Here is a 27,769-nt window from a genome sequence, read left to right on the forward strand (position 1 = left end):
GAAATAAAGACAAACGACCCAGACAAAAATGTATTACTCAACTGTATTGCAGGTAATTGTTGTAAATTCATTTTCATGTTTAAATGGTAGTCCTTTTACTTTTAAAACTCAGAACTTGACAAATTTACAGAGGCTCAAACATGTAGACCAAAATATTTTTTGTCCGAATGGTATTAAATACATTTTTTTCTGTAAAGGTCAATTTCTTTAGTCCTGATTTTTTAAAGGCCTACATATGTTTGCAAATTAATTTTGTGACATTACAATAAGAACGCAGTGCTATTTATCTCATGCTTACAAATTTCATACTAAAGGGTAAATAATGGTGGTAAAAATGACAAATAAATACTCTTGTATCAAAAGATACATTTGTTTCATTAATTGCAATTATTAAAAAAAAAAGCAGCCTATAACTAATATAACCTGCTGATTAAATTGAACATTAGCATTTTTAAGTATGAACTAAGAGCTGACATTTGAAAAAAATAAAAGATAAAATGTGCTATTTACATTTTGTCCCATAACAGTTGTTTGTTACAGCTGTACATAAAATGAGATTGAATGAGATTTATCCAAAATGATCAAAGACAGTTCTGAAAGATGGTCAAAATCCGAATCACACTTTCTGTGTATACAGCATGAGGTCCGAATCACACTTTGTGTGCAGAGAAAAATTTGTGTTCAGCGGCAGGAGGGCAGTGTGACTCTCTGCTCATCCATCCTTTTGGCCTGTGAGCGCATAATGAGACTGAAGAAGTCTTCATCTGGGACGGTGGGTCCTCGAGCAGAAGAGGGAGGAGGAGGAGCACAGCGTTGATCTTCCAGACGAGACCCCTGAGAAAAAATGTCAAAGACAATTTGACACCTGGTTGTTTGACTCTAATCAGGCTGCTCAATCAATCATGTTTTAAACAGTAATATTGCTATAATCAATATTTAGAGAAAACTTCATTAGAGTAACAATTTCCTTTTCAACACATACAAACTTTCAGCATTGCAATTTCTCACCTGACACTTGACAAGCATGTCGAAGAACTGATCGTCGGGTTCAGTGGCATCCGTGCTAGCCATGACCTGACTGAGGATCATCCGTCTACTATCATTGTTGTTGTGTTCAGATAGTGTGCGCAGGCCAGGCAAACTGTTGCCTATTCCTGCCCTCTGCTCGTCCAGCCTCTTGCCCTGAGCGTTCTCCAACAGCCTGAGAAACGGCTCCTGACCTGGAGTTGCAGCAGACTCTGAGACCGCTGGAGAGACAAAAAAATACATGATGTTATGATCTATACAGCACTTGAAATTCAATAGCATGATTAAAGAGAAACTCATTGAATAATATTGGGGCAAAAGAAAAGAGTCTAACATTTCCTGATGGTTCCAGGTGGTGTGTTGGGTGGAGAAGAAGAGCCAGATTGAACAAACAGATGGCTCCTCCCATCCTGTATTGCACACCTCTGGTCATCCATCCTGTTGCTCTGAAAACGACTCAGCAGGTCAAAGAAGCCCTCGTCTCCTAAAATATCTTTACTGCCATTCTGAAAGGTCAAATACCAGGCACAAAACCTCACCGTAAGCACTTGTGTATCAACAAAATGCACAGAGACAATCTATTGTGTGTTCTTCAGTTGTTGCTAGGGATGGGTATCGTTAAGGTTTTAACGGTACTACTACTTTTATCGGTACCACTTATCGGTCCGGTACTTTAACGGTACTCTTATCGGTACTTTTTGTTGCGTTTTTTTTATGAAAGACGAAACTAAAGCTGGAGTTTTTTTTCACTATTTAAAACATTCGTATTCTTTACATTCGTTGACCTAACATATCTTAATGCAGGTAAAAGATGACTGATACCCGCCTATTATTCATAAAGAATTTAGACAAAATGCATGTGGTCCTAAATTTGTTTATGTTTTTTGTTGTTTTTGTTTAAGAATAATAATAAAGAAATGGTTTTCCAATTATGTGTTGTGGCTGGAGATCTTCTCTTTTGTGATGATGTGTGTAGTGCAGCACATATTTCCTTCATTTGTGTGTTTGTGCATTTAATACTTATGATAAATAGGGACATAATATGTATAAACACACAAACACACACACATGCTGCTCAGTGTGAAGGGGCTTTGGAATTCTCTTTTGTTTGGACCAGATGCTGGAGTGGCTTGGTTCACTGTAACTGCAGCTTTACATTCACATAAATTACAATGTAGTTAACTCTGTTTGGGCTTAAACGTTATACAGGTTTGGAACCTCTTGCAATTTACATGAACACAAAAAAGTTTATGTATTTCATCGCTACAAATTAATTTTTTAGGTAAGCTCTGCTTTATAATTTCTTAAGCATAATTTATTATTATTCATCCATTTTAAATTCAGTACTGTGAAAGCGGTTTTTAAGTTTAAGATTTATTTAGGCTACTGCAGAAAAAAACACTCTAAAGATTTATATGTAGGCTATTTTTTATGTGATGTGTGTTTATACAATTATTACATAATAATTTAAAGAAACCTTATGCAATGTTTAAATTTTGTCTGTGTTATTTAGAAAGACTGCTGGGCTAGCATATACGCACCTGAGGACGTGGATGACGAACTATTAGTTTGCAGGCAGTCGAAAACTTTGCATCTCTCTGTCTGCACATAATGCACTTTAGAGATATGTTTAGACAGATTACTTGTGTTACCACTCTTACAAGCAAAAGTCTTGTTGCACTTATTGCAACGAGCATTATCTGTGTCTACTCGCTTGAAATATAGCCAGACTTTAGAACGTTTGTTTCTCTCCGCCATCGTCACTATTATATGCGCGAGCTTTCGTGTTGTGTGCGCGCGAGCTCCGTGTAGTGTGGAACAGACGTACATTTTACGTGCGGTGCGAGATTGCGAATAACGAAAATGCAGGTAAATGTCTTAAATATTATCTCAAATTAGAAATGGCTGGTCAGTTAAAATGCTATGTAACGTTTATTTAGCAATAATAAATAGGAAATGTTTTTCTTAATTTCGCAAGTACCGATAGCAGGACCGTTAACGTCAGGGCTTATCGATACTTCGGTCTTTCACAATTTAGCCCCGAGACCGATAAAGTACCGAGTTTCGGTACCCATCCCTAGTTGTTGCATTCACATACTTTGTTCTGAGGAGTTTCTCTTGTGTTGCTTGTGTCCTGCAGGATTTTACTGGAGCTGCTCTGCAGTTTGTGTTTCTTTCCTCGGAAACGATTGACAAAGGAGAGTCTTGATGACGACTTGGCCAGTGTGGATTTGGGCTGCTTGAAGAGAATGTCACTTGTCCACTTCTGAGCCTGCAGGACAGGCATCAAAAAGATGAAACATTTCTTCTAGTTGATGACTATGACTATGACACACGCAATAATCGTAATTTCACACTCACGCTGATTTTGTCAGGTGTGAGTTTCAGCAGCTCTAGGTTCTCCATACTGTGCCGTCTGCTCATCTTGGGTCTCGCTCCTGGACAAGAACAAACTTTATTTAATAAGAATACAATAAATTAGCTGAAACAACAAACATGCAGATTAATGGAGCTTTACCATGCAGGTCGTAGTCGATGTCTTTTCTCTCCGAAAGGACAGAATTGTTTGTGCTGTAACTGAGGCCAAGCACCATCTGAAGATCTGAGACGTTCATACGAGCAGTGAGTTCACCAGTTCGATCTCCAGTCTGTATACAAGATGTTTCATAGCAAAGGACGTTTACAACAACATCAATACATTATGGAGCTCATTGTGCCTGCTTGTAGTTAGTTACATTTATGCATTTAACAGACGCTTTTATTCAAAACAACTTACATTGCATTATCCTATACATTTGTTTCTAAGTATCTGCAATTCCCTGGGATTGAACACACGGCTGTGGCATTGTTAACGCCATGCTCTTACCACTGAGCTATCGGAAAGCTGTTGTTTACATCTAAACAACATTTTGATCATTAAAACTGATGTGTGCTTAGTTTAATTGGAAAAAAAACATACATTTATTTTATAAAGGAGCATTGTCTAAATGTAACCTAGCAATGACTGTGTAAAAATGTGTAACCGTTCCAAGGCAACAGTTGAATGAATGTGTGGCTCATGTGAAGACAGACCTCTTTTGAGATTTCCAGGTGTTTTTCAGCAAAGTGCATGGCCTGGTCATGATTCCCCAGTGCTGTATGTGCATTCCCTAAACTCCAGCAGGCCCTACCTTCACCGATCCTGAAGAAAACAAATGTACATGCCTCATTATTTTTGTGTACATTTTGCGCAATGTAAGTAACTACTTAAAAATGGCTCGCTGTGCGTGAGCAAATTACCTATCATTGAGGTCCTGAGCGATGATGAGATGTTTCAGATGGTAGTCTATGGCTCTCTCATAGTCCTGCAGCAGCGTGTACGTGTTACCCAGACTGTAGCAGGCCTGAGCCTCCACCGCCAGATCTTTCAGCTGCCGTGCTAACTGTAGAGCTTTCCTACACAATACAAGCACAATTCCCTTATCACTATCAGAGCTCATCTAATGAACTAAACTAATACTGAACATAAGCAGAGTCGTTCGTGTAAATTTACAATTCATAGTATTTAAGGTGCACTGGAGGAAAATTACTCACCTGTAATGTTCTGCAGCCTTCTCAAAATCACCAAGGAATATACAGGCATTTCCTAGGTTGCAATAGGCTCTCCTCTCTGCAGAGCGGTCTCCAAACTCTTTAGCAATGAGCAAACGCTAAGAAACAAATTGTTCACACACACAACAGTGTCAGGGGTTCTGCCAGGTTTATTTGTGTCGTACATCAATACAGTGTGATTTGTGACTACCACATTTCATTCACCTGCTCATGGGACGCCATTGCATCCCTAAAGTTTCCTAGGAGGTAGTATGTGTTCCCTAGATTCCCATAAGTCCTTCCCTGTGCTGCTCTGTCTCCGAGCTCCTTTACGATACACAGGTTTGCTCTGAGAAATCCCAGAAAGAAAGGAGGATCCTTAGGACTGTTTAACACTAGTATGTTGATGGTCTTTCCATACATTTTCATCTCTATAATTTGTTTGGAATTCTGAGTTGTGGTGGCGGACTCACTCGTAGTATTCAGCAGCTTTTTTAAGTGCTATCATGACCTCATCAGGGAAGTCTCCGGGCTCCGCCCCACTCCAGCAAATGCTCTTTCCCTTGGCATGGAACACGTTTCCAAAATTATAAAATGCTCGAGCTTGCCCCACCTGCAAAAACGAAAGTAAATCAACAACAAAAAACACTTATTACTGTATTACTACTTTAATACACCCGGACAAGGATATTTTGTGATTTAAATATTCAGCAAAGTAGGTTTGTCTCTCCTTTCTGCAGTCTTCTATGAAATCTATTATTTACAACCATTTAAACATAATTAAACAACATTATATTTTTGTTGCCAGTTTTGGAAATAAAAACGCACAATATACTTTTATGCACATTTCTATTGTGTACATTAAATGTTAAACTTACCATGTCGTCCAGTTCTCTGGCGATATCTAAATGCCTCTGGCAGCAGACCACTGCTTCATCAAAGCGTCCCAAAACCTTTAATGTGTTCCCCAGGTTTCCACTAGCTTTAGCTTCACCAAGCCGATCCCCAGTGGTCCTGAAAGAACATAAGGTCTGTTTACAACATCCAAGACAAATATCAAACAATATTCATCTAAGTCTGATACTCTGATTTTATAGTTTGTCAAATACAATTTGCAATAATATATCATTATAGCTTGTCAAAAACAAATTGTAATCATATATCATTATAATAAGTAGGGGTGTGTGTACCTAGTTAATGTAAGATCATGGTGATGGAACTCCAGAGCTTTGCTGTAGTCCTGCAGATGAAAGTAGGCATTGCCCAGTTGACTATAGATGGCACTCAGAACCTGCAGGTCTTCTGTGCCAACCTGCATGGCCGCCTCGAAGAAAGAAACACCACCCCTGTAATCCCCCATTTTACACAGGCGTTCCCCCTCCAAAGCCAGGTCCAAACAGGATGCCTCCATCCTTCAGGGGGCAACATAAACGATTTAGTTTTTTCCTGATTGGCTGATTTCTATCCTTTGTTTGTCCAGTGATTTTTCACACACACATATTGATAATACTACTGATTGTACTGGACAAGACAAGGTTGTTACACAATTCATCAGACAACATAAACACAGGGAAAATAAAACAAAATCTATTAATAAAAAAACTCAATAATTCAAAAAGTCATTTTTGATATATGTAGAAGCTGGGGGATTGATGTCATGTTGTAAACACAGTGTGATGTGCACCCTCATTAAGTTAAATATTGAAACCACTTTAAATAATAAAATCCAACACAAATATTGCTTCACAAATTAATCTGCACAGCAAAACCTACATGAAAAATGAAACAGTCCTTGCTAACATCTTAAACTATTTTCCGTGTTTTAACCGCTACACAAGGCCCTACCTGGTGCGTCTCCTTCTCACACACTTAAAGCAAACAAAGCATCTAAAAGGCATTTAAAGGGCTTTGTTGTCTCCTTAAAAAGTCCTCCGGAAGCGACTGTCCCAAACACGCATACATCCCGAAGTGGCAACAATCTCCAATCAAATAACTCACCAATAAATAACACTAAACACCTAAATGACTTTCTTAATAACATTCTACAAGGCAGTTATCCATCTTTCAATGTCACAGTGAATGTCTTTGAGAGCAGAGGTCGAAGATGGCTTTAGGAAAAACTGTGGGGCTCAGCACTTTAGCGGCTAATCTGATTGTGTTTCTGTTTTCCACTGTCATGTGTGATTAGAGACCACTGAGAGAAACACAACAGAGATTAGACCCCGCTGAGTTCACCTTAGTTCAACATTAGACAAGTATATTTAAAACCTGATCAAGAGATTTTTTTTGTAAACAATAAATTACCCCCTATTGTATTGTTTTGCTTGCAATATCAACCTATTTAGACAGATGGAAAAACAGATACTGACATGATCTTCATGCTCCTAGGGTTGACCTGATTACAAAACATACATATTCATATACAAAGCATATTTTACCAGAGCAACATATATTTAGCAAGTGCAAAGGTTGACAATCATCATAAATGATTCAAAGAATTATTAAATATTGAGGACCGTGACAAAAGTCTGCTTCTCTATTACACACCCGCATTTTTCCACATATGCACAAAAGTGAGGAAACTTGTCTATTAATATATAAAGCCTTGTAAGGTCCAATTCAGATTTGGCAAGATTTGTACTTAAGTCTACATGTATCTTTAAAATCCATCCTCATGCATTACATTACAGTTAGAAAGTTTTGTAGTTCCAAAGACTAATAAATCCATCCTTAATAATGATCACAATTAAATTCAAGAATTTCAAATACTTGATGTAGTCAAGCAAAATCACACTTTATTATTGTAAAACACTTTCAAAGAAAACTAAAATGAATGACCGCATGCCTACCTGTAGTGGACATGAACGGTTTGGTTGTCATTCGGCATGCTAACTGCTGCACTGCTCGCAGCCATCGAAGAACATTATCAAGTGCTGATCCGAGCCAAATCGAAAAAAAGTAGTCCATCCAAAAAAGAAAAACGACCCAATTCCCAGGAAGTGGTTAAAAAAACCCTTTACTCCCAATTAAAGTCTCATTGATAATTTGTGGTGCCAGAGTCCAGTGTGAGAACAAGAGTTGGGCTTATCCACATTATTATAAGTCACGGGAACTGCCTTTCCATAGCAGTGGGTTTGGGAAGTGTGTATTTGTGTGCGTGTCGTGTCCGGGACTCTCTTCCGGAGCTCTCTGTGAAGAGAACACAAGATGCCGAATGTGAAGCCTCATTCTGAGCATAATGCCATGGCAACACCCACTAAGCGGCAGACACATGCAAGGGGGGCAGATATTTAGAGCGTGTGTGTGTGAGCTTTTTGTGAATCATGGGGCCCTGCAAGTGATCGGCCCATTAATGATCATCTTTAATGCATGCAAGCAAGAACCAAAAGCAGCCACAGAAAGAAACCTTATTCAGGTCTGAGCTTAACTACCTCATATCCTCCTGCATGACCAGTCTGCTACAAAAAAGTTCAACAGTGTCCCAAAACAACATTCTAAAAATGACGGGGTTACCAACTCATGGCTGGGTACCAATGGGTTTAACTGTGCCGGTTTGGTTTAACTCAAAATTCTAAACTGTTTTAAAAAAGATCTGGAAATGTTCTTGTTTTAGAAAAATATTAAGGTTTTTCATTTCTTACTCAATCATGTGCGGAATCACGCCACCATTTATAACAGAGAACTCCAATCGTGACTGCCATAACTTACACAAATATTACAACTCTCCAGTTACATTTGTTAAGCTGCTTTGTCAAACTAACCTAGAAACAAGTTAATCAGCTTAAGGAACCATAGAGCTGTGATCATTAAAGCGTTTATATTTTTATTTTAGAACATATGGATTAAGAGAACACCTCATATTCTATCAAGGTACTTGATGTATGTTACTTTGAAACACATTAATGAACAAACATTAAACATAATAATTATCATAGTAAGCGCTAATGCTCCTTATGCGTATTCAGTGTTTCACCTAGGTTTACAGCTTTGGGGGGGGGGGTTGGTTGGGGAAAATTGACGAGAAATCATTTCCTTTTCATTCTCTATGTGCTATCTATCTATCTATCTATCTATCTATCTAGTCACATACATTGATTGTCTGGGAGGGTAATGCTTTGTAAAATTTAAAAAATGTTATATATAAATATAAATAAATGTATTTAAATCTTTTTAAAATTGACTTTGGCAAATAACCTTTGTTAAATGTATAGAAGTATTTGTTAATATTAATGGGCCAGAGCTTAAAAAAGTAAAGAACTAAAAAATATTTATAAATACTAACAAATATATTGCTCATTCATTGTTCGTTAATACCTTTATATGATAAACTAATTTTAAATGGGCTTTTTTGTGAGACGGTTTAATTAATCTGCATTAGTCAAGAAATAACATTCGTAATCCATTTTCCTTTCGTAACAGGGCAGACTTCTTGACCCGATAACTTCCTAAATAATGCGATGTGACACAATAATGCTTTAGGTTAGAAAATCTGAATATTATATTTCAATATATTTTAAAAAGTTCTTCCGAAATCTGGTATCTCCATACTTATTGATTTTTAAATACTGCCATACATCATCATTATAAGTCACACTTTATGCTTCTCAGGTTTTCTAAATATCTAACCAGTAAAAAGTGTTCAAATGAGCAAGTTTGGACATCTGAGGGTTTCGGAAGGACAGCGATGATAGCCAACATACATTTTGAAATGCATGTTGGAAAAAGCATAACTCTCCATGTTTTACAGCTGAAGTATATAAAAACAAATCTGACAATATTATTGCAAATAACTGCAATATGCACATAGACAATGGAGGAGTCGAAATGAGAAAATTAGGGCTCAAAGTTTAATTTGGTTGGGAACATTGGTCCATAGAATTAAAAGAACAAGGGAAAGACAAATGCACTCAACTAAAAGAAGTAACATACAAACTGCATGCTAAAACAAACACCAACCAATATTTGTGCCAAAGACCTTCAAAATCTATTGTGCTCTCTTTCTCAATTCCAAAGAACAAAAAGAACTGAAAAACAGACGGTTACGAAACTGGTTTGTGTGTCATCGTGCTCACAGATAAACAGCTGTGTGGATTTCAGAGGCAGGTAAGCTTGACAAGATGAGACATGAACAGAGGTAAGCAAGAAGGCAGACATAACCCCCATTGCACAAAGGATATGATCACTTCAGTCATTACAAAACAGGACTGTCACTTGACAGCTGCTGACATTGAGAACCCATATGAGGAAAATACAATCCAAGCAGAAAGTGACAGAAAAAGAAATAACTAAAACATCTGCCAGATTCAGTACAGGGTGGGATGGATATATTGGCCATAAAACACTCTGAATCAAGGTGTTTTACAAATAAAGGAAAAATGCTGAAGATGAATATATGAGCAGATATATAGACAGACAGAAGAAGCAAAAACACAAACTAATTTAAGGCCACGAAAGGGATGCAGATAACAGTAAAAACTCTAGCCAATGTCAGTCCTCATACACAAAGCATTACAAGAGCAAACAGGACCCAACACTCCCAAAGCAAACAGGTCCAATATGGCCTGGACACATACATAAAACACGGACATATCATAAACTCCAACCTGAAATATGTGTCTGACTTCTATGGGCAGCCTAAACAAGTACACAGAGGGAAAACATCACCATTACAATTCATAATACTTGATAAAACTATACATAATAAGGTACAAAAACACAGACAATGTCAAATGTACGAAGCCATAATGACGCGTCAGGATAAGACAAACACCTGAAGGCTTTTGAACATTATAAAATCACACATTTAGACATTTTCTACTAGTTTTAAGTGTTTATTATTGTTGTTTTGGTGCGTTAGCAAGTTAGCGCGTGCGGTTCTCCGTCTCCTAACGGCCGTTACGGACAACCTGTATTCATACTTACTCAAACTCCGCCGTTTCCTCACAGATCGTCCCCGGTTTCTCCTTTCAGGAACAACTGATCAATAATACCGCAGAAATCCAGCATTAAAATCGACGGATAAGATGAAACATTAAAACAATAAATTTGAATTCCTCGAGGCGGTGTGTTGAGTAAACTTTACCCGGAGAGAAGACGTAATGGGGCGCGGCCGAGACTCGACCGGCCAATCAGAGTAGAGAATTCAAAGATACCACGCCTTGAAGGAATGACCAATTCAATTTGAATGTTTATCGGTCTACTTTGCAGCAAAACGACAACTTCTCTGTTGAGTGCTTTAACACGCTATTGTCTCCTATATTCATGCAGAAAAATTGAAACTTAACCAACCAAACTGTAAAACTTAAAGTGAATGTTTAGGAGCATAGCTGACTGACAGATGATCTTAAAGCGTCACGTTCCCATAGCAATCACCTGTTGCACCCCACCCCCATGCGCGTGCAGCACCTGCCCAGAGGATCAGCATCAAATACGGCATTTATTATTTAAAATGCTCAAGAAGATGATCCTGTGCCACGGACTTGAGATGCAAGAAACTTTGGACCTTGGTAAAATGGTGTTAAGTCATTCATCCAAACGGCGTGCGTAAAACTCCATAAAGCAAGCATCAACAAGTAAGTGCAATGTCATATTACGTAGAATTTAAGCTTAAATGTAGCATTTAAGCGTAGTTTCTATTTTAAATGTATTTATTTATTTAGTTAGTTAGTTACACATACTTTAAACCTTCCTTCAGAACAGAATGAACATGCATTAGTAGTCTTTTTTACAGTTAACTTATGTGATGTGTCTTCTTGTTGCTAAGAAATGAGCAGAGACGCAAGCCAGACGCGCACGAGCTCACGGAGCGGGTTTGATGGGACGCCTGCTGGAGACGCGGACGGTGAGGATGACGCTCGCAGCGCACCTTCATCTGTGCTGTGGGAAAAACGCATCGAGCAGAGTATATTTGTGGATATTAGTGATGATGACAGCCTGCATTTCAGTGATTTGCAGGACGCCTTTACTGTTCATCTCTCGCAGGGGTCAGGTGCACCCGGAAGCCCACAATTCACAGGTAAGACGTACTTAAGTTCACAATACATGCAATTGATTTCAAGTATCCTTTATTTGCATTTATACATGTCAATACTATCAATATATTATAGAATTCTTCTTTTAAAACTTTCTTGAAATTGTATCAGCTCCAACCACCAACCTGCTTTATTAAATAAAAATGTATTAGAACCCCTCATTGGTTTATATTAAAGGTGGTAGAAACCTTATGTATTCAGTGTATGTACAGACATTTAACAAAAAATAGTGCAACTTTGCCAAGACTTTAGAGATAATTTAATCTAATAATTTGAGTTAAATTAAAATGTGTGTGTCTGTGTATAGATGTGACTGAAAAGGGCTCCACAGAGAGTACAGAATCGATCAGCAGTGAGTGTGTAGAGGATATGAATAAGTCAAGAATGACCCCAATTCTCAGATCTGCAGTAAAGGCAGTTGTTGAAAGACATGAGGATGATGCAATCAACACCAGCGATGAAGAACACGAGGAGCTCCCGTACGACGGTGCACACACCAATAACAAAACAGTCCCCGACGTCCATGCAACCTATTCAAATGGGTCTGAAATATTTGCTATAATGTCTGTTAAAGAAACATCCAATCACAAAGCAACAAAAGATGTGTCTCCTCCCTTAGCCGTGTGCCACATTTCTGACTTCCTGCTCAGACACTTCTCCCAGGAGGAGCTTCTCAACTCAAGCAGGATGATTGAAGCAGAGACCCTACCAGAAATCTCTCTGATGGACAGCATGGATGAATCGGTGTTGAGTCGAGTAATTTCTCACGCTCCACAGATAAACTCAGAAGAGAGGGAAACGATTCAGAACAAAATACAGGAACCTAATTCCACAACAACTAAAAGTCATGGATTGCTCAATGTTACTGTTTCAGAAGACGATATGGAAGAAGCAGCAAACAACTGTAGCAATACAAACATTTCAAATGTGTCAAACTCATCTTACAAGCCTGAAAATATGTTTTTTCAGGACACAGCTTCCAGTCGAGGGAGTGATGTGGTGTCCGCTGGTGAAGATGTTCATCCTAAGAAGAGCTTCAGTGCCAGCTCTCTAGATCTGTCTAAAGCAGATGCACCCAAAGTGTCCTTCAGCAGAACCCGGTCCTTCAGTGATATGAAATATGGACAGGGACAGGTGCATTACCCCTTACCTGACTTCTCTAAAGTGGCACCTAAAGTCAAAATACCTAAAGGTAATGTAAGCGTTAAACCCATCAGTCACAGTCAGTCACCAGCTTTAGCACGAGTCCACTCCTCCCCGGTAATTCTGGGTAAAAACACCTCCTCAGCCACAGCTGACATCATCAGCAGGGTTTTAGAGGACTCACACATTGTGTTCTCGGATAAGGAAGAACAATCTGGACTAGCACATCAATTTCAGGTGAATTTATATTTGCTACAGGTGTTTTATTAAAGGGATAGTTCAACCAAAAACTCATATTTTCTGCTGTTTATTTACTCATCCCCAGGTCATCCGAGATGAAGGTGACATTTTTTCTTGAGTAGAACCATTGTTTGGTAAATCTGCAGCCCTCTCTGTTTCATATAATGGGAGTCTATGGGGTCCACCTGTCTAAGAGTTCCTAAAGCACATAATTCCCCAAAAGCGACTGTCGCTCAACACTCCCTTTCTGCAAGTGGCGCTAAACGCACCAGACGCTGGCATGCCATCCGCCACCAAATACTAAAAGATGAAGATCGCGATCGGGACGTGTGCAGAGGCTGCACATTATGAAACATTTTATTAAAAATGACGTTCAGTTTTATGAAAATATCAAATGATTGCTTCACAAGACGTCAACATGTCGCCAGGAGGCGCTCTTTTGGAATTATGTGCTTTAGGAGCTCTTAGACAGGTGGACCCCATAGACTCCTGTTATGAAGCAAAGAGGGCTGCGGATTTACCAAACAATCTTCTTTATGGTTCTACTCGAGAAAAAAAATGTCACCTTCATCTCGGATGACCTGGGGATGAGTAAATAAACAGCGAATTGGAGTTTTTGGGTGAACTATCCCTTTAAAGGGTAGCTCTGACTTGAAGAATGAACACATTAAGTTTGACTTATCTAAAGTGTGACTTACGGTTTGTTTACAGGCTGAGTATGACAGGTTACTCGCTAAATACACAGACACAGAAAATCTTATCGGCCAGGTAAGACTAACCAGGAATCAAGTGAGTTTGTGTCATCCATGTTGTCATATTTTATTTCCTAGCATTTCTTTTAGAAGTTAATGTGTGTGTTTTTTTTATTTTCTCAAACAGCAGATTCATGCTTCCAGTGAGCCTTCTGTGTCTATTAACTGGAGTGAGACAACTACTAACAATGACAACGTCAGCAAACTGACAGCAAAGACCCCACAGGCACCAACTGCAGGCAAGAAGGCATTTTGTTTCCTGTCTCATATCCCAGTGTAACCCTGACAGCAGGGTAACAAAATCCTGTTAGTATGACACATAAATAAGTCATTTTATGAAAGTTCAAGACACAGTTTTACTTTTAGGCAGTTTCATTTTTACAGTGGGCACACAAGATTGACCACAAAGTACAATAAACACTATACATAAGGTTGCTTGTTGTAAGTTATCGGAGTAAAACAGCTTTTGGAATGAAATAATTTTGATTCCTTCCCTCTGGAATTGATTTATAAGATAAATTATGGATTAAAAAATAATGCCATACACAGTTAGCTTGCATTGTGTTAAACTATTCCTTAAGTCAAAATTCTAGAAAAGAGGATGCAAATGGTAATTTTGTCATCTTTCTTAAAGCCACGTTTTAACTCTGATTGACAGACATTGTTTTGCATGGATCTTATTACATCTTTCTCTGAAATATTTATGTGTTATTGTATTGCATTATGAGAATTTCAAATTAGATAGCTGGTTACATACACAAAACACTAAAGTCACAAATATTAAAAAACCAAAGACCACCCGAAGGGAAAGCCAATGTGCATAAATTGTAGATAATTGCACGTTGTCTTCATGTCTGGGGCGTGTGTTCAGCAGGTTTAGGTGAGGAGCAGTGCTGTCTGGTGCAGAACTCTCTTACTGTACAGACAGAACCTCAGACACTGACAGACGGGGAAAGACTGACTTCTGACCTTAGAGAAATAATCAGCTCATTTGTACACAAGGTACAGCAAGAGATTGCAACATGAAGATTGTTTACATCTGTGTTTCATGTCTTTTAGTTATTTAATTCTGTGACATCAGCTTAGCAGTTTTTACAGAAGCACTGCACATGATCTTGTATTCCCTTTGTTTTCCAGGTGGATGAATTCAAAACATGTGTCAACACCATGTCAATGAATGTGCAGGAGCAACAGATGGTAGACACATTAATTGCCATGGACAAACTATTTTTATTCCCATGAATAATTTGATAGAGCACCAACCAAATACAATGTCTCACAATTCAATAATGTTCAAACATTTGACAATGGTCTAAAGGCATACCTTTTTCATTTTGGATCTCTTCACAGATACTGAAAAGCATGATGGAGGCCCAGGACCAGTTGGAGAGGAATTACCTCACAAAAAGGGAAGAGCATCGTGCTCTTGAAATGCAAAACTACATGGGACTGGCCAGAAACACAGGAGAGTTTGATCCTGACAGGTAAGCATCACACTGGGGTAATCCAGTAGAAATGGACAGCATAACAAGTTGTCTACCTCATACTTTTCTTTTGAGAACCAGATCATATTAAGAATAGAATAGAATGAGTTTTATTGGCCAAGTATGTTTCCAGGAATTTGTTATAGTGACAGAAGCTACACGGCGGAACAGGAAGACAGCAACAGGACAGAAAACAGACGATAAAAGAATAATATACAATATACAAATAAGCAATGTACAAAATAGCCCACTATAGACAATTATGTATGTACAGGACTGATATGTGCAAATTTGGTGAATAAATAATGTAAAATAGAGTTTGCGTTCCGCATGTAATGTCAAGTATTCATGGGATGCATTGCCTGAGGGAAGAAACTGTTTCTGTGTCTGGTCGTTCTGGTGATTAGAGCTCTGTAGCGTCGAACAGACAGTAACAGTTCAAAAAGGGAGTGTGCTGGGTGTGAGGGGTCCAGAGTGATTTTACCAGCCCTTTTGCTCATTCTGCATGAGAACAGTTCTTGGAGTGGGGATGGTTGTACCAATTAATGTCATGAATGTCAATCTCAGCAATGTCACAAACTGTGCTCAATTTGCCAAAGTGTGCAAACATAACATATTTCCTAGAGGTTCAATCTTTCTGGATGTGCCAGGCTGGGACAAACATCTCATATTTGTGTTTAAGGGAGGTGGAGGGGCATATTTTCAGGATAGGGATGCAACTGGAGGACATAAAAGAACAGATCGACAGAAACATCTGCCATCTTTTCAATCTTCCTCCATCATCGCCCACTCCCTCTCCTCCACCTTGTAAAGAAAGCTCCCTCGCATCACCCCATCCATCACTGCATGAGGTAACATACATGGCATGTGTGCATCAATAATTTCACTAATCTACAAACTAAAAAACTATTCTCTCATATATGATATCACAAAGCATTTAACCCACCCTGCTTTTGAAAGAAATCAATTTGCATGAAATTGCACTATTAATCTTTAACACAGCACTATAAATTGAATGTAATACTTGTGCCTATAGACTAAACAAGCCAACAAAAATGTTTAGCCATTCACTGACGTTAATGCAAAATACAAAATTATATTTATAAAAAGTTTGACACATCACTCATTCCCTTTCTTTTGTCACCACAATTTAATCCACCTCTCGTTCTTTCTTTCTTTTATTTGAACTCCTCCTTTATCATTTGTTCACCTTTAAATTATTAATGTTAAATACACCACGTGGACACACACACAGTGAAGCTGATATTGTTGTTTACCTCATATCCATTTGCATGCCTGGTTTTGCTCTGTAACACAATCTTTGAATGACTGGGACCAACGGAGCGTGACAGTTTGTGGATGCTGGCTTTGAATGAACGGCACGTGTCTTATTGCAGGAATCACTTTTCTGCAACTCCACCATGAGAAAAAACATGGAGAATGAAGAAGATGAGGATTTTGAAGTGGGCGATGAAAATAACCAAGGCGAAAGCAGCTATATTTTACAGTACAGCCACATTTTACTCTTCTGTTTTTTTTACAAACCCATCACTCTATGTAGACTAAAAAAATATTATTCTATTATTCTAAACTAGGCTTCTATTATTTCTCAAGATTTGAATGGTCGACATTAACTTAAAATGTTTACTTTTTTAATTAACTTTGTTTAGCTGTTCTTTAGATGACTGAAATGGGTTGTAAAATGAGACTATATCATGATAGTCAGTTCTGCTCACTAGAGGCTGGTCAGGTTACAGAATATCAGTTTCATTATGGAAACACTAAGTACCTCCTGTTAGTTCTTGTGCATGTTCCTCTGCTCTCTGAGGTGTACCTTCACCACTCCAACACCTGGAACTAGCAATGAAGAAGACAGCCTGACGACAACAGGAGAAGAAGACTTCTATGAGGAATTTCTGACACAGGGGTGTCCAGCTGCATTAAAGCAAAAGCCGACATATGACAGGTCAGTATCTGAAAGTCCATTACACTAATTTAATTTAATGTAAAATGCCATTTTTTGCAAATTGATGTTTTAACAAAAAAAGTTTATTTATGGCGTGTGATCAAAAGATTACCTACGTCAAGTGATTTCTGTTGCAAGATTTTGTTTTGTTTGTCACATTTGGTAGGGCTGTCAAATGATTAATCCAGAATAAAAGTTTGTGTTTACATAATATAATATGTCTTTGTACTGTGCATATACATTTTTTGTTCATAAAAACAATAATATACACATACATATAAATATATTGTTTACCTCATTTGTTAGACGCTTTGGATAAAAGTGTGACTAATGTGAATGTAAATGAAAAATCACGTTTAAAAATCAAGGTAGTACTGTGTTTTCTTCGATATGTTCCAACATAATAGAATCATGTACCATATTCCACATACTGTACTTAGTACTGATTGATGGCTATACTCATATACAATGATGTACCATGGGGCTCTTATTTCTTTGTAGATGTGAGGAGAAGACTGCACCAGGTGAAGGGTCCTTCTCAAGTGAAGGACTTCATTATACAGGACCCTCTGCTGAGCCAACCAAAGACAAAACACAGGTAACAAACACATACTGAATATACAGTTGAGGTGAAGAAAAACAGCTTAAAAATCTCACAGCAATAATTTTTTTTTAGGTTTTACATTTTCCCAAATTGATCAAGGAGGATTAAGCCATATTCTATTATTTCAATTTTAACCAACCCAATATAACTTTAATACAAATTTAATTATATCACTAATAAACATTTCCTTAATGCACATATTTTACAACCAAATTAAAGAAAACACTTTAATATACGGTACACATTATAAATCACAATGCAATAGTAGTCATTTTAATGTCACTCCTGATTCTAACCATAGTTGGTTGTGGGAGAATAAGTGCATGGAGGATTTTTTTTTAAGTAAAATTATTTTTACAGTGTAGATTCCATTGGATTTTGTATTAGAATGGTTATTGTTTAGTATTTACTGCACACAGTGTGTCAGCAGGTATGAGCTGTTTTTTGAAGGGAGGATGTTTTCTGTTTTTTAGAGATTTGTGAGACCAGAAATTGACAGTGGCTTTGGCAGTACGGACATAAGCCGGCCCACCACAGGACTCTCCCACACATCCCCTGATGCTTTAAGGTACATAGTGGAGGCTAATGCTTGTCTGTTAAACAACAATTGCAAATCATGAATTTAGATCTGATTCATCCTTTCTAGTCTGCAAGGTCCCTAAAGCAGTGAACTCTCTAACTAGCTACCAAATTGGTTTAAGTACTAAACGTTCATCTTCAAATGAAAGAACGAAAAACTATATTTAAAATGCTATAGTGTAAAAAGGCAGATTTATGAATGCCGCACAATATTGGCTTTAGTGGGTCACATTAATGAAATGAACAGCACTCTAGTTATGTGTAATGTTGAACATTTTATTTTCTGAAATGCATCAACTACAGTAGGCATATACAGCATATAATGCATGCAATATATAAGAAGTACTTCTTTAAATTAATTTTACGGGTGCTTCCCGTGAATGTATTTGAGCAATCACAACTGACCAACATACAAAGTCCTTTAAGACCCAGAAAGTACAAACAGTTTTATATTCCTACTTACTCATAATGCAGAAATGAATCACTTAGCCTCCAACTCATAACTGTTAATACATGTTAACTTATTAATGAAATAAATCTTTAAAAAACATTTAACTTGCGTCCTTTTTAGTTCTTCTGCATTATCTGATGATGTCATCAGCGTGGCCAGTATAAGTGCTTCTGACAGCGATGCCTCATATTCCAATGAACGAACAACTATATCTGTAGCAACACGGCCTGTACAGCCTACAGTGAACAACATTGATTATGAAGAGCTGCACACAACCGCCTCTGATAGCAACTACATTACCCAGAATGCAGCATTAAAATTTAATAAATGGGGAAAAGCATCAATGCCTGGTGGCATGTCCAGTCATGAGAACACGATTGAGGGAGGAGGACCCGTTCACCTGGGAAAGAACAATGCTGCATATGAGACACCAAACAGAGACAGACATTTATCATCACACTGTTCATGTCACAAGTGAGTAATACTGAATTTAAGAAATGTTACCAGAAAATTGTAAACTGTTATATATATATAATGGTGAACCGTTTGCATTGCACTTTAATTCTCGTTGCTTTATGTGCAAAAATGAATAGTATGGTTTAATCAATACATTTTATATGGTAACATTTTTTGTACTTAAATAAGAAAAAGACAACGCTATTAAAAATATTGCAAAACAGTAAATTTAATAACGAGAATTCCTATTAACATACCAAATCCATTATAGTAATGAAAATTATAAAAAAATTGGATTTAATATGGGTTCATAAGGCGCATGCATTGGCCTGAAATGAACATAACCATTTATTGTATTATCAATTTATAATAATATAAATTTATATAAATGTTTATTGTATATTAATTTTATTTAATTATTTAAACTACTCAACAGTTATTGTTTCTGTGTGGAGGTCTACCGGAATTTAAATTTTTTTGCTAAAACTGTTGATAAATTGTGTTTATTTCTGCTTTATTTTGTTTCAGTATGATGACATTAAGTCACAATACCATGCTGAGTGTCCTCACATAAACTGTTTATGTGGACCTAATTATCACATAATCTTTTTGTAACACTATTTCCAGTAGTGAGGTTATCCTTGCACTCCAGTACGAGGTTTCCCTCCTCAAGAGGGCGCTAGAGGAGAGTCTTAGTTACCTACCTCACATGAGCAGGCGGGCTGATTGCCTGACCAGCAGGTCTCCTTCGGAGAATAGGCATAGAACACAAACCCATGGCTCCAACAGGTACTTTAGGGTCCACAGGGTTTGAGAAAGTGGCCCGTCATATTTTTGGTTGCTGTCTGAGGCTGCTGAATTTGAGCAATTTGAAAAAACAATAAACGTCTATTCTACCAGCAGACGCGTGAAGACAGACACAAGCCTTCGGAGGACTGAGGACTGGATCTCTTCTGATATGGAGCCCAGTAACAGTAAAGGTTGACAGCTATACGACCTAGACCTATTTATAAAATCTGGTTTTATAAAGGTGAAACTTGATTTAAATATGATGTCAAAAGAGTGCATGCAAACACTTTTTGTCTTCATGCACCACAAGTTCATGCTTTAATGTGAACATTAGTGTTTGGTAATGTATAATTATAGTGGCAGGAATTAAAGTCATTTGAATAAAAGGGAATTAATGTGTATATGTGCACGTCACAGAAGTTGAAGATTCAGACCAAACATTGAGTTTCCAGAGAGCCTTCAGTCCACCTCATGAACAAACACACGGCCGCCTCAGCTCTCTCTCTGACAGAAGATCACGTGACACCAGGTCCCCATCCAAGGGTAGGATGAATACGCTTGATAATATACATATTTCTACTGTGATTCATCGTATAGGAAGATAAACTTCTAACCTTTGTTATCTCAGCCTCAGTACAAAGCACATCTCAGTTTGACCCGTCCAGAAGTCATCAGAGGGCGAGCACTGGGCTATCCACCAACAACAAAAGTGCAGACACCAGGCCAATTTACAAAAGTCCCACCCATAGACAAGCAAGTAAGGAATGACATTCATATCCAGAAATTTGTTTTTATTTGTTTAAGGGATGTTTTGTTGCATGCTTACTAAATGAATGCATCGGGTGACAAAGCCCAATAGACAAACTGTCCTTTTTGTTGTTTCAGTGGGAAACCTGGGGAATACCTTTATAAACAGCAAAAAATCTGCCTCACTTTTTACTGCTCATCCTTCCCATAAAACTCTGCTGCAGGTCAACTATGGATCCTCCAGTAGTCTACCTGCTGGGTAAGCAATAAATCCCATTAAATGGCAGTCAATTAAACTATCCATACCAACAAAGTGTCTCAAAAGAATATTTCATAATGAGATTGACTCACCCTCATGCATTTCGAACATATCACGTACTATCTTCAGTTTAACACTGATAAATCATTTAATATTAAAATTTTGTCATTTTATATTCTTATATGGGACCTAAAAGGGGTCTAAAAAGCACCACAATCATAAAAGTAATCCAGCTGACGCCAGTGGCTTAATAAATGTCTTACGAAGCAAAACAATGAAATATTTGGATCCTTTTAAAGGGATACTTAACCCAAAAAATTAAAAATCTGTCATCATTTACACACATTTGAGTTGTTCCAAATCCGTAAAAATGTGTTTGTTCTGATGAACACGGAGAAAGATATTTGGAAGAATGCTTGTAACCAGACCGATTTTGCCCCCCATTGACTACCATCATTGCCTACCAGTCAAACGTGCCCCAGAACTGCTTGCTGTACCACATTCTTCAAAATGTCTTCTTTTGTGTTCAACAGAACAAAAAAACAGGTAAAGTAATTCGTCCTACTATGGGAGTCAATGCTGGGCAAAATCTGTCTGGTTACAAACACTCTTCCAAATAAATTTTCTTGTGTCATCATAACAAAGAAATCAGTTGCGGCTGCTGATCTTTTAAAGAGGGGAAGCTCATTTTCGGCCTAAATCATAAAAATTGTCCATTTATTTATATGTAAATTCTGCCCTACGTTCCTTTTCAAGAAAATGCTCTGTAACCCTGTCGTACCAGCTAGGCGTCTTTTTCAGTGACTTGACCAGTGTCCTCTCAATGGCCAGCAGAGCTAGGCTGCTTAAACGGCCTTGGCCCATTGTGTTACAGGTGTAGGACTTGAGGCGCTTTAAACAGGAGAAGCTCCTTTCCATCTAGCTCCAATTGTTGCCACTAATGAGAACAGTTTGTAAAGCTGCGGCATTGCACTGTCCAACTCCATGTCTTTAAGGAACACCAAGTAATCACACAACTTTCCCCTGTTACTCTGCAAGTCCTGATCTGAATACAGAACTTGAAGTTCAGACCTCAGTCTCCCTGAATCAAAGTGATGGCCATAACTTTTCAGGACACTTTGGAAGGCCTCCTCTCGAAATGCTTGTCTCATGTCATCAAATTTCCCTGGATTGACTAGTTCTAAGAAAAGCATACTTTCCAAATTTGAAAAACGTAGAGGAATCTGCTCCAAGAAGTTATCAAGGATGGCCATGTACAGATTTCTGTAGCGCTCTTGGGGATCCTGCAATTGGGTCAGACGGCGCTTTCTCATGGGCTCATCTCTTGGGTCTGATGTGAGATCTGCTGCTTTGGCATTAACAGCTTGGAAAGCCCCCTCTGACCTCTTCTCTTTGACAAATGCAAGAAGAGACTCAATTCTTTTCTTGCAGTAAAGAACATCCAACGCTCTCTGCTGGACAATATCAAAGTACAACATGAACACAAACTCAAAATCCTCCAGTTTCCTCACGAAGCCTTTGGAACAATCCAGTGTATCATCATCCATTGTCGTATCTGCAATGATGTCATCAAATTTCTGCAGGAGGCCATCATAATTGTTTGCCACAGTGCTCACTATCCGTGATGTGAAATTCCATCGAGTAGGAGCGTTTCTGGGCAACCTTGAGCAGCCTGCAGACTCCAGAAAAGACGTCCTCTTTGTGGATTTTGAGAAAAATGTGGCAAACCCAGAGAGTGATGCAGAAAAAATTCTGCACTCAGGCAAGCATTTGGCCCCCTGTGACAGCACCAGATTCAGTCTGTGTGCATAGCAATGCACAAACATTGCACTGGGGGCTATTGCTTTCACTTTGGCCTGCAGACCATTGAGAGCTGAAGCCATGACAGCAGCCCCATCATAGGTCTGTGCCACAAGCTTATCCTTAAAATTGTAGCCCTTCATGTTCTCATTTAAAACATCAAAAACGGACTGAGCATCTCGCCCCCCAGAATCATAAAAAAATCCAATGAAGCGCTCCAGAATTTTACCGGCACAATCCACAAAGCTAACAATGACAGAGAGTTGGGCACGGCAGGATATATCAGTGGTTTCATCCACCTGCCATCCAAAAAAGGGAGCATCCTGAATTTCATCTCTGATCACATCAGAAATGGTGGCTGCAAGAGCAGAGATCAAGTCATTTTGAATAGTGTGTGACATACCAGAAAACACAGTTGAGGACTCGAATAGTGTGGACAGGACAGAGTCATATTTAGCTAATATTTCTGTGAACTCTCTGTAATTCCCCTTGTTGGATGATTCACTACTCTCATCATGTCCCCTAAATGACAGCTCCAGCAGGCCAAGCAAGGATGTCACATCAATAAGGCGGTTTAGGAAGGTCCTGTTTTGTTTAACAGTTTCATTATGTTTAGCCACTTGAATGCGAGCACCTTCATTGCTTGCATGCTCAACCCTGATCCTGCCCATGCAACTTAATCTTGCACATGCACTCACATGTTCATTGCTATTTTCATGCCTTTTATATGCCCTGTCAAAGTTTGACAGAGCTCCAAACCCCAATTTTGACCAAACAACACATCCATGAGATGGTTTCATCAAGAGACATGGCCAGCGGTACATTTTCTTTTTCACAGCACTTCCAGTCAGCCAGCTTACTTTGTGATACCATGAGAGCTGAAAAGACCTGTTACTTTTCCCTATCTTTTGCACTAAATCAATCTTAGGTGTTGATCTGCCCTGCTGTTTAATTCTAAGTTTCTCCTCGTAAGGAAGACTTTCTAATGGCTTTGCCAAAATCAGGTCGACAATATTAGGACTGTCTGCCATCGTGTGCAGTTTGCTAGCTGGCTAGTTCAGACTATATGAATTAATGAACAAACGATCTAATATATATACATATATATATATATTTAACTCAACGGGCGGAAATGTTGGAATTATGTTAAACTGAAACAATGAATGTGGTGTGAAATTGTGTGAAATATACGATGAAGGTTGCAGCAGTTTGTCTTTCGACTACACATGCAAAATCCGCGATGGGACTGAGTTGGAAAAGGAGACACAGAGTGATACGCGTCATAATCTGAAGACCACGCCCACGCCCACACCAACCATCTATTTGCATTGCGAGAAGCTGCCGCCTCCTTGTCATTTATGATTTATAAAAAAAAAAAAAAATGTCTAAAAGCTGATATGTGACAATGTGTATAGCAAACAATCTAAAAATAAAACAAGAAATACATTTTTATAAGCTGTCGACCCCAAAAAACGAGCGTTTTAGGACATAGAAGTGGATTAAAAAGAGATGACAGTCCCTCCAATCATCACGCAGACGCTCGGAGTCCGGGCCAGCCCACTCCTCCATTCATCCCTGAGACGCTGAGCGTCCGTGGGCGGGACATAATCGCAGCATTATCCAATGACCGTCTTGTTTCTAAGCACTGAAAAAAACTGTTTAAAGCAGCCCCATTGAAGTCAATGGACGCTGGGCTTCAACAGAGTAATGCACTGTACGCTACGGGAATGAATGAGAAGGAAATCGAGTCAGCCGACCTAGGTAGCTGATTCTGAACGAAATTGTTTTCGTTCGAGATGAACGTGTTTAATGCATTTTTAGTCAATAAAATGTTAACATAATAGTAGATATATTTGACCCTTCATTTCTTTGACAATTATAGGGGAAGCTGAGCTTCCCTTGCAGTCTTAAAGAAATCGCGTCTGTAAGAAATGTATACAGATTTGAAACAACTCCAAGGTCAGTAAATGATGATAGAATTTTCATTTTAAGGTGAAGTTTCCCCTTAAGTAAAATTTTAACTAAAACACACCTGAGTTTTTACGATATTTCCTCAATAGAATTTGAAATTCCACATGTCGCCATATTCCTTTAAGCATTTTCCTTTAAATGGATAGTTCGCCCTAAAACAATTCTGTCATCATTACTCACCCTTCTGTCGTTTGAACCTGCAGAACACAAAAGAAAAGTTGTTTGGTTAACAACATTCTTCAAAATATCTTTTGTGTTCTGTAGAAGAAAGTCATACAGGTTGGAAGTGACAAGAGGGTGAGGACATGATGAGAGAATTTAGATTTTTAGGTGATTTCTGCCTTTAATACACCTTTGCTCTGTCGAGGTTAGTTGATTACATATCGTTATTATCAATAATGCTTTTTTTTATAAATCACAATGATATCTTTCCCCGTGCTGGCTGTTTTCTCAGGTTTAAAGTGAGGGATCAGGAGTCAAAACAGCCTGTGTCCAGCAGGAGACGCTCTACACAATCTGACTCAGCACTGCTGCCCAGTAACGTCTTCTTTCAGCGAATGTCGCCGCGAACCCCTGGAAGGAGACATTACAAGAGCAGGGTGAGTGAAATACGGTTAACGTCCACACCATGAGCTGCATTCATACAACACGATCACAATGTATTTCTCTATGAACCGTAAATAAAACATTCTTTCAGATGGAGGTCAAAGGATCAATTGACATAAAAATGCATTCTCCTTGTGTTTCATAAATAATGCCCAATAGGATGACATTTTCTTGATTCATGTCATTTAGAAACATGTTTGAGATGTCATGTTGTTTATATAACTCATTTTACTGTTTATTTATTCTCATTAGGAGGAATCAATGCATAAGACTTTAGACAAGGCCTTGCAGGCGGCTTTTCTGATGAAGCAGACAACAGACAGGATGGCTGACGCGCTCTCTGGTGACCTGGCAAAAGCTCAGCTCCAGAAAAAGTTATATGGCATGCATCCTCTAAGAAGCAGAACAAGAAACTGTGATTTACTCTCTACCTGCAGTTCTCAAGCAAACAGAAAATTATAACAGTAAAAACTGTCAAATCTCCATCTTCTCTTCTCTGTGGAACTTTAACATAAGGTTACTCTCTGCAATATTCTCAGTGAATTACAGAACAGAATTAAACAATCATTACTTGAATTGAATCTCTGTATCAGCATCAGGTTTCAGCCGCAAAGTAATCTACAGTATAGCATATTATCTGAAAGGATTTTTTATTGAAATTCCCAGATATCGCCTTTGTTTTGGTCAAACAAGGATATCATGTTTTTTCCTGAAAGCGGAATGTTTTATATGACACTTCAACTAAATCATCTACTGGAAATCACAGACAAAAAAAACAAAAGTCAAGTTTCGCTCATTGTTGGTGTGTGTGTGTGTGTGTGTGTGTGTGTGTGCGTGTGTGCTAAGCCTCTGGTCATTGCAGGTTTTGCAGCTTTGTGCTCTTTTGATGGTGTAGAGTATAATACTTGTTTTCCCCCTTAAGTATAATCTAAAATGTAACTAAGCATCGTTATGTGTCTAGCAGGTAAAATGAACACACACTCTATTAAATGTGACTCTATAAACCCCCAAAATGCTCTGTAATGATAATGCAACAAAATTATATTAAGACCATAAGTCATTAAGGTGATTTTTTCATCATTTACACCATATGGAGTTTAAAAATGTGTCTATTTTGCAATTTTTATCAGTAATTCGCAAAAAAATGAGCCTATTAATCTTATCCTTTACATTTTTAAAATGTGATGGTGAAAAAATATATTATATATATATAAAAATATGTCATTATTTTACTTAAATTCATAGGTACAACGGGGGGTAAAGGCTCCATGGGGTAAATCCCATAAAATAATCCTCTGATTTAACTTTCCTGTAAACACTTCATGGCACAAAAAATGCTTTAGCATTTTCTAAAACATGCACTTTTCCCTCTGCGTGTGGATATTCAGATGATCTTTGACAACAGGACAAACTTGCTCATTTGATCCAATATTTGATGTTTTTCAAAATGTTGTAGATTTAAGCACACGAGAATCGCTAAAATTACTCAATATATTTTGAGATAAAGTCTTGTTGATAATTTTTTTTCAAGGTAATTAAAGCAACAATTTTTTAATAACAGAAGAATATGAAAACGTGTGGTATTTGGGGTAAAAAGGCACCCCTGCTGTTAAGGCTTAAGGCACAAATTAACATGATAATCAACTGGCAAATATTTCCATTTGTTGACATGGCATGGTTATATTCAGATGGTAAATATCATATATTAAGTTGAGTGTCCACCTTAGAGATAATCACTGTATTTATAATGAAACCATTGTATTTAAAATGTTATATTAATCATAAAATATCATTGATTGCAAGCAGTGTTGGGTGTAAGTAGTTACTAAGTAATTAGTTACTGTAATTTAATTACTTTTCCCTTGAAAAAGTAAAGTAAGGGATTACTCATATGTTTTCTGTAATTTAATTACAGTTACTTTTGATGTAATTAAACTAAATACTTTGTTAAATATATGCGTGTGCAATAGTGTAATTGACTTCAAAATTCAGAGTCTTACTTTAAAATCTGTGCTTTAATGTATAATTCTCACATTTGTAATACTTTGGTTAATAATATTATTTATTTGAATGAATTAAATAAGCAGTTTCATGTATATTCTTGAATCACTTAACTAATCAAGGTTGATGTAGGATATATAAAGTAATTTGTAATGAGTAACTAAATACTTTTTGTACAGAGTAATTTGGACAGTAATCTAATTACACTATGAATATGTAATGAGTAACTAGTAATTAATTACTTTTTCAGAGTAACTTACCCAACACTGATTGCGAGTACTATAAATCTATATT

General features: G+C 37.8%; 2 protein-coding genes across 12 annotated transcripts; one reads left to right on the plus strand and one right to left on the minus strand.

The window, feature by feature from the left end:
* Positions 1-29: 29 nt before the first annotated feature.
* Positions 30-10,683, minus strand: gpsm2 (G protein signaling modulator 2). Of its 4 annotated transcripts, XM_056744685.1 has the most exons (16): positions 10,519-10,683; positions 10,200-10,230; positions 7,446-7,785; positions 5,787-6,008; positions 5,475-5,610; positions 5,070-5,209; positions 4,822-4,945; positions 4,600-4,715; positions 4,306-4,461; positions 4,099-4,207; positions 3,545-3,674; positions 3,388-3,464; positions 3,125-3,298; positions 1,361-1,532; positions 1,009-1,247; positions 30-834 (listed from the first exon to the last, which is right to left on the minus strand). In XM_056744685.1, exons 3-16 carry the CDS (start codon positions 7,508-7,510, stop codon positions 682-684), a joined length of 2,013 nt encoding a protein of 670 aa, XP_056600663.1. In that variant the 5' UTR covers positions 7,511-7,785; positions 10,200-10,230; positions 10,519-10,683; the 3' UTR covers positions 30-681. The 4 variants fall into 4 exon arrangements, with proteins under 4 accessions (XP_056600663.1, XP_056600664.1, XP_056600666.1 ...); XM_056744686.1 differs by lacking the exon at positions 10,200-10,230; XM_056744688.1 differs by lacking the exon at positions 7,446-7,785.
* Positions 10,684-10,843: 160 nt separating this feature from the next.
* Positions 10,844-26,868, plus strand: LOC130418476 (uncharacterized). 8 transcript variants are annotated; one of them, XM_056744657.1, is made up of 22 exons: positions 10,844-11,168; positions 11,360-11,611; positions 11,935-12,383; positions 12,597-13,007; positions 13,722-13,799; positions 13,890-14,001; positions 14,637-14,764; positions 14,900-14,959; positions 15,113-15,246; positions 15,929-16,097; positions 16,644-16,753; positions 17,075-17,212; positions 17,714-17,810; positions 18,290-18,384; positions 18,967-19,320; positions 19,930-20,091; positions 20,203-20,282; positions 20,509-20,634; positions 20,720-20,848; positions 20,977-21,097; positions 25,323-25,467; positions 25,727-26,868. In XM_056744657.1, the coding sequence occupies exons 2-22, from the start codon at positions 11,362-11,364 to the stop codon at positions 25,934-25,936; spliced, it is 3,558 nt and encodes a 1,185-aa protein (XP_056600635.1). In that variant the 5' UTR covers positions 10,844-11,168; positions 11,360-11,361; the 3' UTR covers positions 25,937-26,868. The 8 variants fall into 8 exon arrangements, with proteins under 8 accessions (XP_056600635.1, XP_056600636.1, XP_056600634.1 ...); XM_056744658.1 differs by having other exon boundaries at positions 11,360-11,437; positions 11,541-11,611; positions 11,935-13,007; XM_056744656.1 differs by having other exon boundaries at positions 11,360-11,437; positions 11,578-11,611; positions 11,935-13,007.
* Positions 26,869-27,769: the final 901 nt, after the last annotated feature.

This window comes from Triplophysa dalaica, chromosome 3, assembly GCF_015846415.1.
Source record: "Triplophysa dalaica isolate WHDGS20190420 chromosome 3, ASM1584641v1, whole genome shotgun sequence".
NCBI classification, from domain to species: Eukaryota; Metazoa; Chordata; class Actinopteri; order Cypriniformes; family Nemacheilidae; genus Triplophysa; species Triplophysa dalaica.